This window comes from Strongylocentrotus purpuratus, unplaced genomic scaffold (genome assembly GCF_000002235.5).
Source record: "Strongylocentrotus purpuratus isolate Spur 01 unplaced genomic scaffold, Spur_5.0 spur5_scaffold_6, whole genome shotgun sequence".
NCBI lineage: Eukaryota > Metazoa > Echinodermata > Echinoidea > Camarodonta > Strongylocentrotidae > Strongylocentrotus > Strongylocentrotus purpuratus.
The window spans coordinates 5,479,901-5,498,307 of NW_022145612.1; the positions used below are offsets into that span (position 1 = coordinate 5,479,901).

Below are 18,407 nucleotides of genomic sequence, written 5' to 3' on the forward strand. Positions count from 1 at the left end.
TGTTCACTTTAAGCATTTATCATTCACTAACTCTGATCCAAACATATGAAAAGTAAATAATTAATATTTGTACCCGGAAAAGTTAAAATTTCCATGATCATTTTAGCAAAAGTACTCTGCCAGGGGATAATGCATGTACTTGTTACTCTTTATGTTACCCTTCCTGATTACTATACTTACAGGGATGAATACAAGGATTAAATTGGTATATTGCATAATAAAATACTTCATGTAACATACCAGTGGGTGTCTCTTTGACATCCTCTTTCAATGCTGCCGGTGTTGGAGACATTGTCTTTACAGGAGAACGTTCTTTAGATGATGATGTTGATGACGTCTTGGTATCCTTGTGTTCCATCTCCTTTTCCTTCGCTGCTAGTCTAGTCTCAGAGACTCTTCTGCTCACTCGTAACTGGAAAAAAGAATGATAAAATTTACATGTTCAATTATTTCTTAAACATATTACATATTTATATATCCATTCATTGAACTCACACTGTAACTGCTAGGTAACGTGTATGCCGTCTGTTCAGAGCCAGAAGGTCATTAACTCAGTGGTAAAGCATAAGAGTTAACACTCTTCTGGCTTCAAAGAGACCATATATTGGAACTCTAACACTGTCCTAGGGATGACATCTCAAAGCACCGTGTATCCATTTGAAAAGATGCTATGTAATTGCTATCATATCATTAATACAATTATAAAAGTTAGAATAAACTCTGAAGTTCATCTCCAATTCTGCTAATGAAGGAAAACAAACTTCTCACAGTAGCCAAAATCCTATCTCCCAACAGAATCTGATTGCTAAATAAAGTCATTGCTAAATAAAGCCATGACCAATATATATATAATATATATATAATACTGATACACATATAGGAAGTACACAATCCTGTTACATATATTGTAATCTTTTGCAGATCATGCCACGCGATCATCCATCTCAATCTAAATCTGGATCTGACTACTTGTTTACTAAATATAACCAACTGGTCATCGCGGCTAGTTTTTATTTCATTGCATTCATGAATAGCAAGTGCTTACAATTATCAAAGTACCCATAATTGGATAGAAACCAAACTCTAAGTCCTTTTGACTTTGTAAATGTATATGTATCAAATCACAAGCGCAATATTCCTACCTTTCTCTTTAGTTGTGTGACTACTCTCTGCACCTCCCATAGATTATCTTCTGTGCTCTGGAAAATGAGAATGAAATACAGAAGAAAAACAATCAGAGGAAATCATTCAGCTGTACATGACAGAATGTTGCTAGGGATGTTATATCATATGTCTCTTTCTTTTTTATTACCTCCCAACAGGCACCCCTTTCAAGGCCTTGTGGTTACACAGATGAAAATCAATAGCATTGGATCATCAGATTATCCTTCTTTAAAATGTATTATCTTACAATATCATTTGCAGACATGTCAATTATATGGTCTGGGTTCATGGTCATATTAATAGCAATAATCAGTCAAACATGAATATGATATGAGAGCAGAGAGACATAAATATACCCAGAAAGCATTGATCACAATCTTCCAGATCATATTACTGTACTAATCCATGCATGTAGAGTCACATTATCTCTCCTTTCCTTTTACTAAACACTATTTTACTTTGGATTAGTAATGCTTTTCAACTATTTTTGATTTTGTTGGTAAGTTAGGGTTGGGATATCTTACACTTATTACAAGCTCACAAATATAATTCCGTTTATGATATTCAGCATTTGCAAGGCTCTATTTCTTATTCATTACATTTTTCTTGCTTTTACTTTTTTTTGTTAAGGTAAGGCTGTGATACTTTGTTTCCTTGTGCCAAACTTACAATACACGTCCACATAAAGAATTCTGATCATTCTAACTGAGATTTGTAATGCTTTTCAACAAGTTTTCACTCTCAATCAACCTTACATGCATTTTGACTCTACTTCTGAGGTTTAGGGTTGAGATACATCTAATTTCCTGATGCTAAACATAAGTTTAAATATGGATCTTTAATTATTATACTCTAAAATTGTACTGTGCTTTTTTTTCCCTCCATTTTTTAATGATTACATTATTTTGACTGTAATGATGACTGCTTGCATACCATGCACCTATTTTTACAAGGTACATGTATATTACTTAATAAGTGTATTCAGGTTGATTATAATATAATTTAGTCATCATGTTACCTTGTGAGCAACCCCTCTATTAAGCTCCTCATGCATTTTGGCAAGAATCAATTCATGTCGGAGTAGCTCCTCTTCAAGCTCCCTACAAGAATGGAAAAAGGTATATATTCACTGAAATTAATAACTATATCTATAAATATATTGTTACATGATAATCAAAAATACTTACTACTACATCAATACAAGAATTTTTTTTACAGGTAGTGTGATTTAAAGATATGCAATCATAGTTAAGTTCATACATACATAGAGATAAAGGGAGGGGAAAATAGATGAGAAGGAGTACAATGAGATAGACAAGGACAGGTTTAAGAGTAAGGAAGGATGAGACTTACAAATAATGATGAAGCAAGATTCTATGTAGGAAAATGGAAAGGCAACTTATGAAATGCTTCATTCACCAGTAAATTCTCCCTTCTATTTTAAGAACTGAACTTTGTAAAACTGCCTCCCACAGCATGGTATATTTGGAGTATCTCAAAATCTGCATGCCCCTCATCACAAAACAAAGCATGTCAATGGCTGCCTAATCTACATGAGGGGCATATGCAAATCGCACAGTTGGCTGCCAATACAGTATCAGAAGCATACATCTTTACTCAATTATTTTCCTAAAACTCAGTGATAAAAATAATATAATCTTTGGTGCTTTAAGTATACATTTCATATAATATGCTTTTTTAGAATTTACCTACATCCCCCCCCCCCCCCAAAAAAAGGTATCACACTTTTTTTGTCCTCATCATTGTGAAACCTACTGCATATGGCCTGAAGTCCTAGTGCATGATGGTGTGCCTGCATCTCACTTCATTATTATTCTTGAATTTTCATTTTAGTAGTACAGGATTATATCTTTCTGATACAATCCCACTCGTTTGCATCAAATCAAATCAAACCAAATCCTAAGAAAACAACATTTACTCATTGTAGCATTCTCAACTAATCTCAACAAATACATGCCCTTTTTTAACTCAACTCAACAGCTGTGAGAAGAAATAGGGCACAGAATATATGGGGTCATGTAGTAACAAATATTTGTTGTTTTAATCTCTTTCATTCGTTATCAACTTTGTAGAGTCAGCAGAGCTTAGTGGCCCCTCCTCTACAAAATATTTGACCTTGGGCCAGAAACACAAGCTTAAAGGGGGGTCATTTGGGGTACATTAATATTATAAACTGAACTTAATCTTCACAAGGTCAATCAATGGGGGGGGGGGGGAATCATGATTACATAAAATAATTTGGGATTGGTGTGAAATTATTCTTAATGGTTATCTTTTAATCCTTTATACTGAATTAAAAAGTGTTAAATGGCTTTCATTTCAGTTTTAACTAATTCAATTGTTCAAATTAATTATCTGCTACCATATGAATAGCTTTGGAAAAAATTTGTTGTTAATTTGTGTTTTTGTTTTCCATTTTTGTTTTAAACAACATGTTGTGGATGACACTGTAGATACAATGTTGTTTATAATCAACTATCATTCCATATGGATAGTAAACTAAGATCAATGTGGCTACTCTCAGCCTCCTTGACCATGGGGGCCAGTATGAACACAGCCTTCATACACAGGTCTAGCTCTTGCTTTCATTATCTTCTCTCTACTCGCTATGAAATATTATTATTGAGAGCTTGAATTTCATCCGTTCAGAGCCAAAAGGGCATTAACTCTGTTGAAGTGTAAGAGTTAAAACCCTTTTTGCTCTGAAGAGATGTAATCTATGAAAGTGCCAGGGGAGGGAAATGAAATGATTGACTTTAATTGATTTAGTATTCCATCGGTTTCCTCTGGGTCACTTAGCGTGCTAATTTAATTTCACTTCGGCCGAGTGCTTGACAAGGAGAGATATGACTGGAAGGTATGTCAAACAGAAATAATATTTGTTTGAATAATAATTCACGAGCATGAACAGTTTGACGTGCAACAACAATCCTGGGATATCAGCTTTCTGACAATTGATGTACATGCACATGCATGAAGAAAAGTAATGTGTACAATCATCAGAACAAAATTCCTGAAAAGAGAAGTAATATAGAAATATCTTGCCCAAAAAGAACTTCTCAATTGAGCTGCTTTTTTGAGCAATTTAATGTGGCATCGTGGTATCTTTTATTCTATTTACTGCATAAAATTATAATTTGTATAACTTACACTGTGATATCTGGAATTTCTGAAAAGAGAAGTAATATAGAAATATCTTGCCCCAAAAGAACTCATAAATTGAGCAGTTTAATGTCGCATCATGGTTTCTTTTGTACAATTTACTGCATAAAATTATAATTAATAAAACTTACGTTGTGGTTTCTGGAATTTCAAATGTAGTCCCTGGTATCCATTCAAGAGGTTTGGGGCACCTAGATAGGAGTAGATAGATTGATATGATGTTACTGACTTATCTTGGTCATTGTACCTCTTTATGAAGTAAAGTATACATGTACTTATACACTGAGTTGGCAACATTCAAAATATCTTTTAGTTGGAAGATAAAATCAATTTTTTTTTCTTTTCTTGAAAAGTCAAGAGAAAATTAGGTGACATTTCAGACATACCTAATCCCCTCCTGTGAGGAAAGTATTAAAAAGGTTGTAATTATTTTCACATTTCAATAAGTTTCCTTATAACATCCCCTCCCTCCTAACATCTTTCAGGTTCCTTTATTAATATTTCAATGACTATAAACCATTCTCCCTTCCCCACTTGTTTTCTTTTTAGCTTTCTAGAATAAGAGCATCACTATACCTTTCACAATATTTAATGATAAAAAGGAACCAAAAGAATAATGATAAATAATGATACTAACTCTTTCATGTAAAGCAATTTACCAGTTACCATGTAACTGACCATTATGCTAAAAGTATTATTATCCCAATGACTGGATTCTAAACATGGTTCCGCACTTTTATATGTATTCACACTCTCCACTCCCTTTGGAGCATTCCAGCCAGTCGCCCTTTTTAAATACACACTCCTGCTAATCCAATCACATTGACCTTCACATCCATTAACACCTGGGTGGAGAGGAGCAATGTAGATAAAGTGCCTTGTTTAAGGACATGATTTCTGTACTGGGGATTGAACCCATAACCTTTGCTTCCCCAGTCAAGTGATGAAACCACATGTACATACCTCTTGAGTTTGACATCACTGAAAAACTCCTTCCAATATGTGAATAGAATGTTCATAGTACGATGGCTAATCCTCATGGTCGGACACATCACAATGGACAGGTTCTGTATCGTCATCTTTGTTTCCTCTTTCTGTTAAATTGGCAACAAATATAGGACAATGATACATTTAAAGGGGAAAGTGTTGATGATGTAAAACAGAATGGAATAGTATAAAGCAAAAGCTACTTTTTAAACATATCAGATGACACAATGGTATGAAATATTTTGGCAAACTATTGGAATGTTTTGTACCCTTGCCAATAAGCACAAATATACAATCCTGCTTTAAAGCCCCTCCGCACTAGTTGGCTAGGAGGAATTAGACCTCTCTGCATGGTCACTGACAGGGGATTATCTCATCAAATCAGCTCTCAATTAACAAAAGAAAGAAGGGATCATGGAGGACCTATGGTCACCGATTAGGCATTGACTGCTGTATAGAGGGGGCAAGTACCCATAAGTAGCAAAGTGTGGCTTTAAGTAGAATCTTTGATAGGATATACAAATGCAATGCAAGTCTGTATCTAATACACCACAGACCGAAATATGTAACAACTGAAATTAAGATGAGTGAGGTTAAAACAGCTTGAAGTATTTAAACAAAAATGCAATGTCTTGTAAACTGTGAATTTCTTAAAATAAAAATGATCTGTAAATGATACTCAAACTCAAAACAAAAGTTAGAAAATGGTTTTGTAACAGAAAATCAATTATGCATATAAGAACAAAAATTTGAATTGTAGATCTATTTTCTTACCTTTTCTAATACATGAGCTAAGTGGACGACTGTCCATGAAAGAAGGGTGTAGTTACACTTTGGTAGCTGACCTAGGAGCTTCTTGAATGCATCTAGTCTCTCCTCCAATGTGGTCAGACCTTGATAATAAATAAAAAGATTGTGTTATAAAACTAATAAACAAACAAAAACAGACAATCAGATATTTTTCAAATTAAAGGGGAAGTCCACCCTGTCATTAAAGATAAACTTGAGTTCTGGTAAAAAAAAGAAATTAATTATCACAGAATCAAACGAAACTTACACTGAATGTTCAAGATTACAAGTAAATGTCATTTGTCAAACAATTTTGGTAGAAAAAGTATACTGGCTGAGTAATGAGCATAGAAATATGAGGTTATCAAGGTAAGTAACCCTGACACCTTTTGTGTAGTCCCATATACATCTTTCTGTGTACAGTGCATGTCACTTTACCATGACTGGGCCAAATTTATTCTGACTTTGATGACTCCAGAACCTTGTAGTACACACCAATACTTGCTACATGATCAACTTTTTCTGATCCCTTCTACACCTTTTCTTTCCCAATGCAATCGCATGACCAGAACTCAACTCTATCTTTAAGTTGTTTTTTTTTACAAAAACAGAAATATGAGAGAAGAAAAATGAGAGAAGCAAAATAGTGAAAGTTTGACCAATATCCTAATAAAAGAGGGAGGTAATTAATATTCAAAGTTGTCATCAGTCAAAAAATACTTGAAAAAAAAAAAAAAAAAGTTGTCATCAGTGAAGCATAAATTGGCGACACAGTGACCTATCTTGCTAGCTCCTCTCCAATTTGCTTTCTTATTTTTGCTCAAACTTTCACTTACCTGTTCCTCTCACTTTTCTGCTGCTATTAAAACCAACTTAATATCAGGGTGACTTACTCTTTAACTACTTTGTCTAATTCAAGCTTACAGAAGGGGAAAACTTGGATTGAAATTCAAACTGGGAATTTGGGTGCAACTAATCCATTCTATCCTGACTATAACCAGATCTCCACCTAAAAATCAACCAGCCCTTCAACCAAAATACACACTGACCCTAAGGAAATAACCACAAATCTACGGATTACCCTACTTAAATAGTTTTTTTTTCCCCTTCTTCAATCGTGATATATTCTTATATTTTCTTTTATATTTTTTAAAATTTCGAATCTTCCCGATCTCTCAAAATTCTTGCATCTAGACATGTAAAGTTGTATGCTGCATATTATACAAATATTTACTAAGCGTGATCCGAAAAATAAGCAGTCAATATTTGTTTCATATACTGCCCAGAAGTCAGTAGCGAATTTCATGTCTGCATTTTTGACCAATCAGAGGTCTGGACTCTTTATATGCATTATTGCAGTATATAATATACATGATTTGTCTAAAATATAATTTACAATGTATGAAAAGGTACATGTACTATACACTTAATGAAAAGTTGGAAATCAACAACTTTAGAGAGTAATGATGACAATCCACTTTATCCAGACACTTCTAATCTCCATAATATCCAATTTCTTCCCCCATCACTTCCTACCTACCTGCAGCGTGTTCAAATACTGGAGTAAGTCTGGAGGTCAAGATTGTCTCCGGCAGTTCTCTGAGGTACAGTTTAAAGAGGCTGGTAATGATGGTGGGATCACAATCCTGTAGATTGACCTTCTCGTTGTTGTTGTTGTATTGTGCCTTCAAAGCCTCCACCTTGGATTTCACCCCAGACAGACGGTAGATACCTGCTGTTGTGAGTCCTGTGCAAGAAAGAAAACAATTGAAATGTATGAAACATTTGAACATGATCCTTCAAATACTAGATAACATAATTCATAATAATTGGTGATTCCCAAAAATTGAAGCCTACACATCTTGCATTTTTTTCCCATTAAGGTGAAATAAACTTAAGAAAATAAAAAATTTATGATTTTGTTTTGATATGAAAATCTTCATTGTTACTAAAATCATTTGAGATTATATTGAATTTACAGTCAGCATTTATTTCATTTTTGCTATTTCATGTCATCCTGAAAGCCAAGGATGCAAGAGATATCTCCAATAATTCCTTGGAAACAAAGTCTCTGATCCTCTAAAGCCATGCATTATTGGGCTCATGGCTGCAATTCATCTGCGTTGTAATGCAGCTAAGACAGACAGATAGACAGACAGACAGACAGACAGAGGGAAGATGATATCATCATAGACTGAAAGAGTCCCTTAAAAAGATGAAGGAAAAAATCAGATGCTTTGACTTGTAAAATTAAAAGATTTTGCAAGAGATTTATGCTGTAAATATTTTCTATACATCTGTACACTATAGATGAAGATGAATCACATCCCAGACTCTTTGCAATTTGCAAAAGTCTCTTCTGGTAATATTGGCTTTTATTAACAATTTAGTCACTTTCTGCTTATATAATATCAATTTTAGCTTCATTTTCCTAGAGAAATATTAAATGGTTGACCTGAAGTTCCTACTTTGTCCCCTAATTATTACCTGATGACTAGATTAAGGTTACTTTTTATTACAGTTATTTAAAGCTTTTTGAAGTGTTTGGAATTCATCATGAATTGATCAAAGGGCCCTGTTAAATTTAACAAAAAGTTTATATGCATTAAAATATGTCCATAATTGACATTTTTATCCAGGTCACAATTCTTATACTTTTCATGTCTGACAAACATCCCTATTTAGGATCTCACTTTTCAATGACTTCATCATATTTCATCAATACAGCATGCAAGCGGAAGCCCATATAGGCCTACGGCTTGAATTACGAGAGTGAGCCCCAACTGGACAGCTCAATTTGAGATGCTCAGATTACTAGGTCAGTTTGTTTCTTATTTCTCACTTCCTACAAGGCCTTCAAATCATTAGCTTGCAAAAAAGTTAGTCAACACCTATTTTGAATTTTAAAAAACTGTGAACTTTTCAGCCTCCAAAACATATGGCAATGAATCTAAATATTAAAGTATACTCAATGCCTGAAATGAATATAAAGCTATACAATACAAATTGCCCTGACTGTATGACAAATAAATATAAAAAAACCTACTTACACCTCCCAAGAGGGATTGGTTCAGATTCAATATGGAACAACTTCTCCAATATGTGTGCATATTTATTCCATTAAATAATAATAGAGTGATAATCTGGCAGCTTAATTACTTTTCATATTGGCCCCATTACTTTTATGACCTACATGTACATGACGTGGGTAGTAATAAACCATAGTTAATACAAAGAAGATGTCCTCGTTAATTACAAAATGCTTGGCTTGCCAAATCTTCCACACATGGACAATGATGGTGTGCTACAGGAAATTAATTGTCGCAAGGCCTAGCAATGTTGATTGTAATAATCACAAACTACCTTCTGTGTTATTATAAAATGATAGTGTTATGAATATGGATTGGTGTGACTGGAAGATCTAAAGCTCATTACTAAAAACCTTTCAGTTGAGGAACTTCATCAAATAAACAATGTACATTTTAATTAAAACTATGATATTCATAAGTAAAATTTTCAAATTACAGTATTACATAAGCCTAAATGCCAAAGGTTTTGTTGATAACCACTCAGTTTTGTGATGTGACTGGAATTGCAGTATCAGCTGCAATATTTTTCTTTCACTCATATACTGATACTCCCTTCCCATTTCCCATCACTATACTCTCATTCCCTCATCACCTTATACTTGTCTCACACGTCATTCTTGGTCTAGATATCTTTATCAAAATATTTGGGCTCCGGAGAAAAAATACAACTTTAAATCCAATATCTACTGCACTACCAACAACTGACATAACACAGCAGCTGACAAGTCTGTACAATTGCAAAGGAAGTTGTTAATCATTTGGAACCTCAGGCATTTCTTATAGGAAGATAGATAATTTGCTTCGCTTCAAATTCTGACTGCCACCATTTTTCTTGAGTAAAACAGGTGCTGTAAGGAAAAGCACATTATCTCCATATTAACATGTACATGTATGATGTTGATTATCATTGAATTGTGATTTTCAAATGTTTGAGGATATCCATGCCCAAAAGACAGTCATTTTTAAACATCTTAAGGTTGCACTAAAATCTATTTTTCAGAAATGAATAGAACTCACAGATGGTTCTTCTATAAAACTGAAATTGAAACTTTTAATTGAATTTTTTTATTAAGAGAAATTGAAATCATACAATGGTATTGGGAAATAATGTTGAAGTGTAAAAACTTTCATAACCATCATTTAAAGCACTATTCAAGTAAAACAATACAAAATGAAGTAAATTCTCAAAAATAATATTTAAATTCCTCACATCTACTGAAGACCGTGAATTTAAAAAAAAAATACATATTGAATACTCTGGCCATGTTTTTATTCAGTTCTGTTTACTTATCATAATTATAAAAAAAACTAAACAAAATGAAGTATTAATAAGCTGTTGGATTCCAAACAAATATTATCAATAACATCCCCAATTTAACCTTGAATTCATTTTGAGTAATAATTGACCTCAGTGAAACATGTGTAACTTGTAGGAAACACTAAAATCCCAGCCTCGGGTCGTATGCTGCTGAGTCAGACATATAAAGTACAGCTTCGGATCTGGAAATTTGCCACAGATCTGAGTTTAATTAAGTCGGACCATATCACTGAAGGAAAGAAGCAATGAGATAGTGTGAGAGAGGGAGTGAGAAAAGAAGAGGGGAGGAGAGAGGAGAGAGAGAAGGGGATAGATGCGAAGGAGGCAGAGAGAGAGAGGAGGATGAGGCAGAGAGAGGACAAGGACAAAAAGAGAGGGGAAAATGTAGGGAAGGAGGGAGGGAGGGAGGGAGGGAGGGAGGGAGGGAGGGAGGGAGCGAGGGAGGGAGGGAGGGAGGGAGAGAGGGATGGAGGGAGGAAGGGAGGGAGGAAGAGGGAGGGAGGGGGGCAGTGAGAATAAATGTAAACAAGAGAAAAGGGGAAAGAAGAGGGGGAATAAAAGGAAACGTGAGAGAAGAGAGGAGAAGAAAAAAAGAGTGACACACAGACGGACACAGAAACAGAGAGAAAGAGGGGGGGGGGCGTAAAAGATGGTAGGGTCTTGGAAAAGTTCTGCATTACTATATTTTTTTTCTTCTATGATTTGTTAAAGAGTAGCCCCAAGACATAGTAGTTCTAGCACAGTCACAGAGAACAGATGAAATCAATTATCTAAGTTTGAAAATATATACATTTATATATATATCAAATTCAATTCATATACATGTATATAATAATAATAAGAATAGGTATTTCTATAGCGCCGTCTATCTAGATAAGTGTATTCTGAGGCGCATTTATTATTATCCCGACTTTAGCCTAGCTGCCATTTATCACTATGAACATGACTGACAAAGAAAGCGGACAAAATATACAGTTCCTCGGATAGACAAAGGAACATCCCTTCACTGCTATTATGTAAAAATGTGTAGAACAGGTGTCACATGCATATTCACCTTTTTACATAATAGCAGTGAAGGGATGTTCCTTTGTCTACCTGAGGAACTGTATATTTTGTCCGCTTTCTTTGTCAGTCATGTTCATAGTGTATACAGCGCTCCAGCATTTCAAGGAATTAATTCCTGCCAGGTACCAATTTACATCACCTGGGTTGAGTGTGGCAAATGTAGATTAATATCTTGCCAAAGGACATTAGTGCCGCAGCGGGACTCGAACCGCGGACCTTGTGATCGACAGTCCGGCGACGTATCCACTCGATCACGACACCTCATTATTTAAATCAAGTCCAGATCATGCCTTTCTGAGTAAAATTATTGGTTTGATTTAAGGAGAATGATATAATGAATGTAAGAATAATTACATTATTTTTCTAATCATTGCATGTGTGGATGATGTATACAACACAAAACATTACATTTACCTTGTTCATTTAAGGATATAGGCCCAAGTTCATTCCTTTGCATCTAGTAATCATTTAGTTGTCTTTTTGTGAATATTCAACATTTGAGTCAACAAAGTTTACCTGATTGAAATTGCCATGTCCCAGTCTATGCTATATTTGGAATTCCCCTTTAAATTCTACAAGCATTTGGGATGAACAGGAAATCTTGGAAATTTCAAAGGAACAGGTGATTAGACTATCCATCAACTTTACCCCCCCCCCCCCCCCCCCCCGATACCTATACTTGCTTACCCTTTTTCTAAGAGACACAAGTAAATTAGATATAGAAAGCATTGATTTGTAGAATCTTAGGTACAACGGATATGCTCGTCTCCCCCACCTCTCCCGTCTCTGTCAGTACGTCTCTCTCTCTCTCTCTCTCACTCCCATCCTCTTTTTCTCCTCCTTCCTCTCTCCCTCCTTCCCTCCCCCTGCTCTCCCTCTCTCCCACCCCTCCCCCTCTATTGCTCTCTCCCCCTCTTACTCTTTCTCACTCTTCCCCTCTGCTTTCCATTCTCTATCCTGCTTTCTGTTCCATTATCACCACACATCCTTCCCTCTTCCCTGTCATTCATTCTCTTTGTCTGTCCATATTGTGTTGATTATCATTTATTGGCTGGTTACTTCCTTGTGTCAGACAAGGTTATGGATTTCATTCTGATGAGTTTGTCAATGGTTTCATCTTGGTTCACACCTGTATAGCTAGGTCAATAGGTAGTTAAAATATCTCTTGAAATATCAGAGATTGAAATCTGTTTCTGATTATCTATGTCATTTGTTGAAATATTTTTGGAATATAAAGACCCAAAACTGTAAACCAGAACCTTAATATTTTAACAGTAGAACTTGAAGTTAAATGATGTCAACTTGCGATAATGATGCATGAAAATACAATTTCTGCATAAAATTCTATGTCAAGAGATTAGAATAAAAGTGCCCAAAATTGAATGATTTTGCTATTCATGCAACTTTTTAGATTTAAAGGAAGGGCAGATCATTCTTTCATTCTATATATTGTGATCAGTCATTGGGTTATGATGTACAAGAAATAACCCACAGGGGGCTGCACATGGTCATCTTGGCATTTTGTCATCAGGACATCTGTTGATATTTAGCCTTAAGATAAACTTGAGTACTGGTAATGCGATTGCATTGTGAAAGAAAAGGTGTGGAATGGATCAGAAAAGTTGATCATATAGCATGTAAGTAATGGTGTATAATGCAAGGTTCTAGAGTCATCAAAATCATCATAAATTTGGCAGTGTCTTGGTAAAGTAACAATCACTTACACAGATAGATGTATATGGGACAACACACATGGTGTCGGGGCTAGTACTACCCTGATTTCCTTATCTTTCTATGCTCATTACTCAGCCAGTATACATTTTCTTCCAAAATTGTTCGGCACATGACATTTATTTGTAATCTTGAACATTCAGTGTAAGTTTCGTTAGATTCTGTGAGAATTCATTTTCTTTTTTTACCAGAACTCAAGTTTAGCTTTAAAGTGACTCGGTAACATTGCCTCAGGTTCTGAAACGAAATCCTGCTGCATTCATAATTATAAACCTTTTTACAAGCCGATCGCCTGTCTGATTATCAAGATATTTATGATTGCAAATCGAGGCATAAAGGCATGATGGCTCTGTGGTAGAGCTGTGGTCTTGTAACCAGGAGGTCCCGGGTTCAAAACAAAATCGATGTGCTAAGGTCTTTTGGTAAGGCATTAAATAATCCTTGCTCTTTGACTGGTCATTCAGATCTATTCACTATCTTCATTTTACTGTATAGTAAGTAGTTCAATGACCATTTCATTTTTTTTCTTCTAAAAAACTTGGCTTACTGCAATCTTACAATTTTACTGAATCTGCGCAACACATCTGTGGGGAAGATAACTGATGAACCCCCTGATACAGTCTGATTACAAATACAGGATCCATGCCCACGATCAGAATGAGACTCAACTGCTTAATTACATTAATCTCGCGTGCCCTGGGTACTGAATTTAATCCCTATAAAACAGCCCTGCCTACTTTTTGAAGCTGCCAGCTGGGTGCAATCCTTCCTACTAATATTAGTGTAAAAACGCTGTTTATTTTGGTGACAAATACTTTTAATCCACAATTATAAATATAAACCAATCGCGCATATTTATATGTATGTACGCATTTCTGTTTATTTTATGTTCGTGTACTACAGTATACAGCACCATGTTCATAAATGCATGCATGTCTGAATATTCAGGGCACTGTTAATATACTCTACAAGTCTACATATTTGATTTGATTTGTTTTCTCAAATCATATACATCTTGGTTTATCATGCCAACCAGTATTGCCTGTCCTATATTTCTCTCTTCTTTTACCTTTCTGGTTCAAACCATATTTTGCCATTACTTTGAATATCACTTTGGGAATGCGTAATCCAACAGAAAAGCATGAAATCAAGAATCCCCCCCCCCCCCCCCCGAAACTAAAAGGTGAACAGATATTTTTTTCAGGAAAAAAGAGGTGGGAACATCAGGGAACCAAGATTCTAGGGCAACTGTTCTCTAACATAATACAAACAGGCAAACAGTTGTTAACTTCCCGATTGAGGTACCCCCAGATATGCCATAGTTTATTAACAATAGGTGTCTTTTGTTCTTGTGACTAATATTTCATTAAAGGTGAATTTCTATTTTCAGGTATGACACACTTCACCTACGGTGATAGGTGTAACCATATGGAACACTTGTCTGGCAATGAGGAGGGAAAATATCAAGTGTTAAATATTCATTTTAAAAAAAAATGAATCCAATTTTTAAAAAGTGATCATGATTTAGGTGGTCGGGAAGGGGGTGTCACAATACATTAGTGGCTTCATAGACCATGCTTATGGTAAATATTTGTGGTTGGGAAGTAAACCAAAGCTATTTTCATCAAAAACCACCAGACCATAATACTGATAGAGTAAAGTATCCGTGAGTTGGATGAGAATTCAACTTAATTAGTTTCGTAAATGAATTCTTTCGACAAAACTATCATCTAATTATACCCGTTAATGACAAATCATTTGGGTACTCAGGTTTAAAAAAACCTTAAAAAAGGGGGGAAATGACCTAAACAACGGGTGCTTCTTTCCAATGTCCTAAACGACTTACATATTTTTCCAATTTGTTTCTTTCAACAAAAAATACAAAAAAAAGAAAAGTATTTAGATATGACCATTTAACAATGTTGCTGATACCAGAGAGACCCATTAGTCAATAGTATATCAAGATATTTTCAGAATCGACAAAAACTGTGAATCATCATTATCCTTCCTAATGGATTAGTCCAGTATGACGAAAATTCCTTACCAAATTCTTCCACGTAGTCAATGCACTCTCGGACAATCTTAGGTAGCTCAATGTTATCATACAGCTTAGATTTGGCAACAGCATCTTCCAAAAGTATCCCAAATATTGGCTCTGAAAGAAAAAAGAAAAAATGAAGAAAAAAAATGATTGTAAAACAAAAGTACGCTCAATTCAACCAAAGATTAAATCAAGGGACCAATTCAATTCAATCAATTTGTAGCAAATGTTACAGATTACCCTAATTATAATGGAAATGACTGATTATGGGTTGGAAACAATTGGGGATTGTTCTTACAAAGGAAATCATGACAGGGAATGTACAAAACTCTAAATGAGGGAAGGGCAAATTATTCACATGGAATTTGGCATATATGTACTCTCTGCAAATTGAATCATATAGATCAATGAAAAACTAGATTTGGACTAGCTATAGACTGTAGTATTGTTGAAGAAGCATAAATCTTTGTTATTTCAATGAGCATTTTGAAATAAATTATTACCTTTCTCTTTCCTTCTCCTAAAAGCTCAATTGCTTTTAATGTAACATATTACAGTGTACCTAAGATAAATTCACTACATCAAACATTACTTTCAGAATGCATCTAAATTAAAGCTGCCAATTTTCACATTTATGTGCAGTATTATTCCTCATGTAAAATGACAAATTACTAACATTTTTGTTTCTTCAATTTAACCATAGATGCAAGAAATAACCCCACATGTAACTCACATTGGCAAAAACAAATTAATTCAGGAATTAATATAGTTCAACATTGCAATAGCTGTACGTAGCAAGTCTGCTGTGATGAACCATAATGGATATACCCTTTTAAAAGGATAGGTACATTCCGCATTCTTCCTGCATCAGACTGTGAATGTATATTTGGCTGGATTGAAAACAGATAGTGTAAACAGATCCAAGGAAGATCACTTAACTTGGCAATGATACGATGAGACAGTAACTATTACAGACATGTATATTTGTACACATTCTTTGAATCATAGGCACAAATATAATGTGCAATATGATATCTATGTAGGGGAGCATGGGAGGGTCAAGATTAAGATAAGCCATTGTTTAATCCCATCCGTCACACCCCTGCAGCTCCCCTGTATTAATATCTCTCAAATGAGAACAACCATGTGCATGTAGTTGATTGTACATAGAAAAAGTCAATTCAGTATGTGACCTAAATATTGCAAACATAACTGTTAACAGAATAATTAAATTCATGCCTCAGTTACCTTATCTATGATCTGATTAATAAAAGATCATCCATTTTTGTAATTATTCGATATTTGTTGTAGTTTTCATTTTTTTTTCTTTACTTTTGACAATATTTTGATCTCCATCGATGGCTGAATAACCTCACTAAGATTCATTGCAGGATAATGTGCAATTTTTTTACAACATATAACATCCTTGGATTTCCTGTTTTATGGCAATTAACCTCATAATTAACTTATTTCATTTTCAAATAACCATCCATATCAAGGCAGTAATCACCACTCTATGATTTGCCAGTAATAACCCATGACTAAAAAACTAGATGTGTATTAATCATGCCATCCTACTCCTAGCTATGAATGTACATGTACTTGGCTGAAGGAGGAGGATGTCTACATAGTCAGCAAATTTGTAAATTGTACATGTACAGTGTATATGTTATACTTTTGTCACCCTTGTCAGCAATTCTTAAAGCTAATCCTGAGCTCTGGTATGGGAATTTTTTTTTGAGAGAAAATTGCTATGATTTATTCATGATTGTTTATCCTGCAGTAGATTGGTTATCTGAACCAGTGAAATAAAAACAAACGCACACAAATTTACTGGGCATCATCTTCGATAAAAACCACAACTCCCGTTTGAATAAGCACATGGTGTCAGGTCTACTTACCGGTACCCGGATTTCCTTATCTTTCTATGTTCATTACTCGCCACTATACATTTTCCACCATAATTGTTTGGCATATATCATTTATTTGTAATCTTGAACATGTAAGTGTTGTTTGATTAAGTGAGAATGTATTTTCTATATATTTACAAAACTCAACTTTATCTTTCAAATCTGGGAAACTAGTATGCTCTGGGAATTTTTTTTCTTTCTTGTAAGATAATTTGGAAGCAGTCCCCTCATCCCTCCTCCTCACTTTTATTGAAAATGTCTGGCAGTTCTCATTGGATATTAGATTTTCATTTTCTTCTGTCTTTCTCAAACTGTTGACACTACCTCGAATACCTTTCAGACTTTCGCCACTTTTTTTTTAAAGGGGGGGGGGGCAGGGGGTGAATGAGACTTGCAAGCTAAGTGTTTCTGGTCATGAAGTGTGTGACAGGAACAAAAGCAAGACTTGATAAAAGCTGCGGTCCACAAGGAAATAAGCCAATTACCATTCCATATCGAGGGAAGTACAATAGAGCAGCTGTAGCTCTCTCTACCAACACAAATTTTGACAGCCTGGCTGAATAAGACATGCCACTTATCTATAAATAATTCAATTTCCATCAAGTACAAAAAAAATGCCCAATTACTCTTCAGAGGCACCAAGATAAATTTTGTTCCCCCTTTCTCATTTTTCTTTGTAGGTCATTAACAAAAAGGTGAGCAGTATTCAGAAAATTGAAAGGACTTTTCTGGGCCAATAATAGGTTAGTTTTGGTTTACATCTTGTGGTTGTGATGTCTGATGAAACACATTCAAGTTTTGAAGTAAGCTTCTGACCTTACTGAGCAACAAATTTGTCTTCATCATGAAAGCTCATGTGTTTCAGTGATTCATATGTTTGAGGGTTTAACTTAAAATTAATCTTATAACCATCCATCTAATTTGGATCCTTTATAGATGAGGTATATCCCAAGTAGTTTTGTGTTCATGAATAGAAAATCACATACAGACTTACAGTCCTGTAGGAAATCGTAGCTTTGTATTGACAAAGATTCCAAAAGAATCAAGTTATAGGCAGGCTTGCTTTAAACTTGTAACATTTTTAACCTGACTATGGTATTGACGAGATAGTCTCAAACAAAAAGGAAAGC

General features: G+C 34.9%; 1 protein-coding gene across 3 annotated transcripts in view; it reads right to left on the reverse strand.

The window, feature by feature from the left end:
- The window catches only part of LOC580072 (ralA-binding protein 1), a 38,777-nt gene that overhangs the window by 7,167 nt on the left and 13,203 nt on the right, over positions 1–18,407 (reverse strand). For all 3 annotated transcript variants that reach the window (XM_011665717.2, XM_011665716.2, XM_011665715.2), the window contains exons 4-11: positions 15,371–15,481; positions 7,664–7,870; positions 6,109–6,227; positions 5,311–5,441; positions 4,479–4,538; positions 2,183–2,264; positions 1,143–1,199; positions 241–412 (exon numbers count right to left, since the gene is read on the reverse strand). In XM_011665717.2, the coding sequence (XP_011664019.1) occupies positions 241–412; positions 1,143–1,199; positions 2,183–2,264; positions 4,479–4,538; positions 5,311–5,441; positions 6,109–6,227; positions 7,664–7,870; positions 15,371–15,481 (939 nt within the window). The remainder of the gene's footprint in view (positions 1–240; positions 413–1,142; positions 1,200–2,182; positions 2,265–4,478; positions 4,539–5,310; positions 5,442–6,108; positions 6,228–7,663; positions 7,871–15,370; positions 15,482–18,407) is intronic.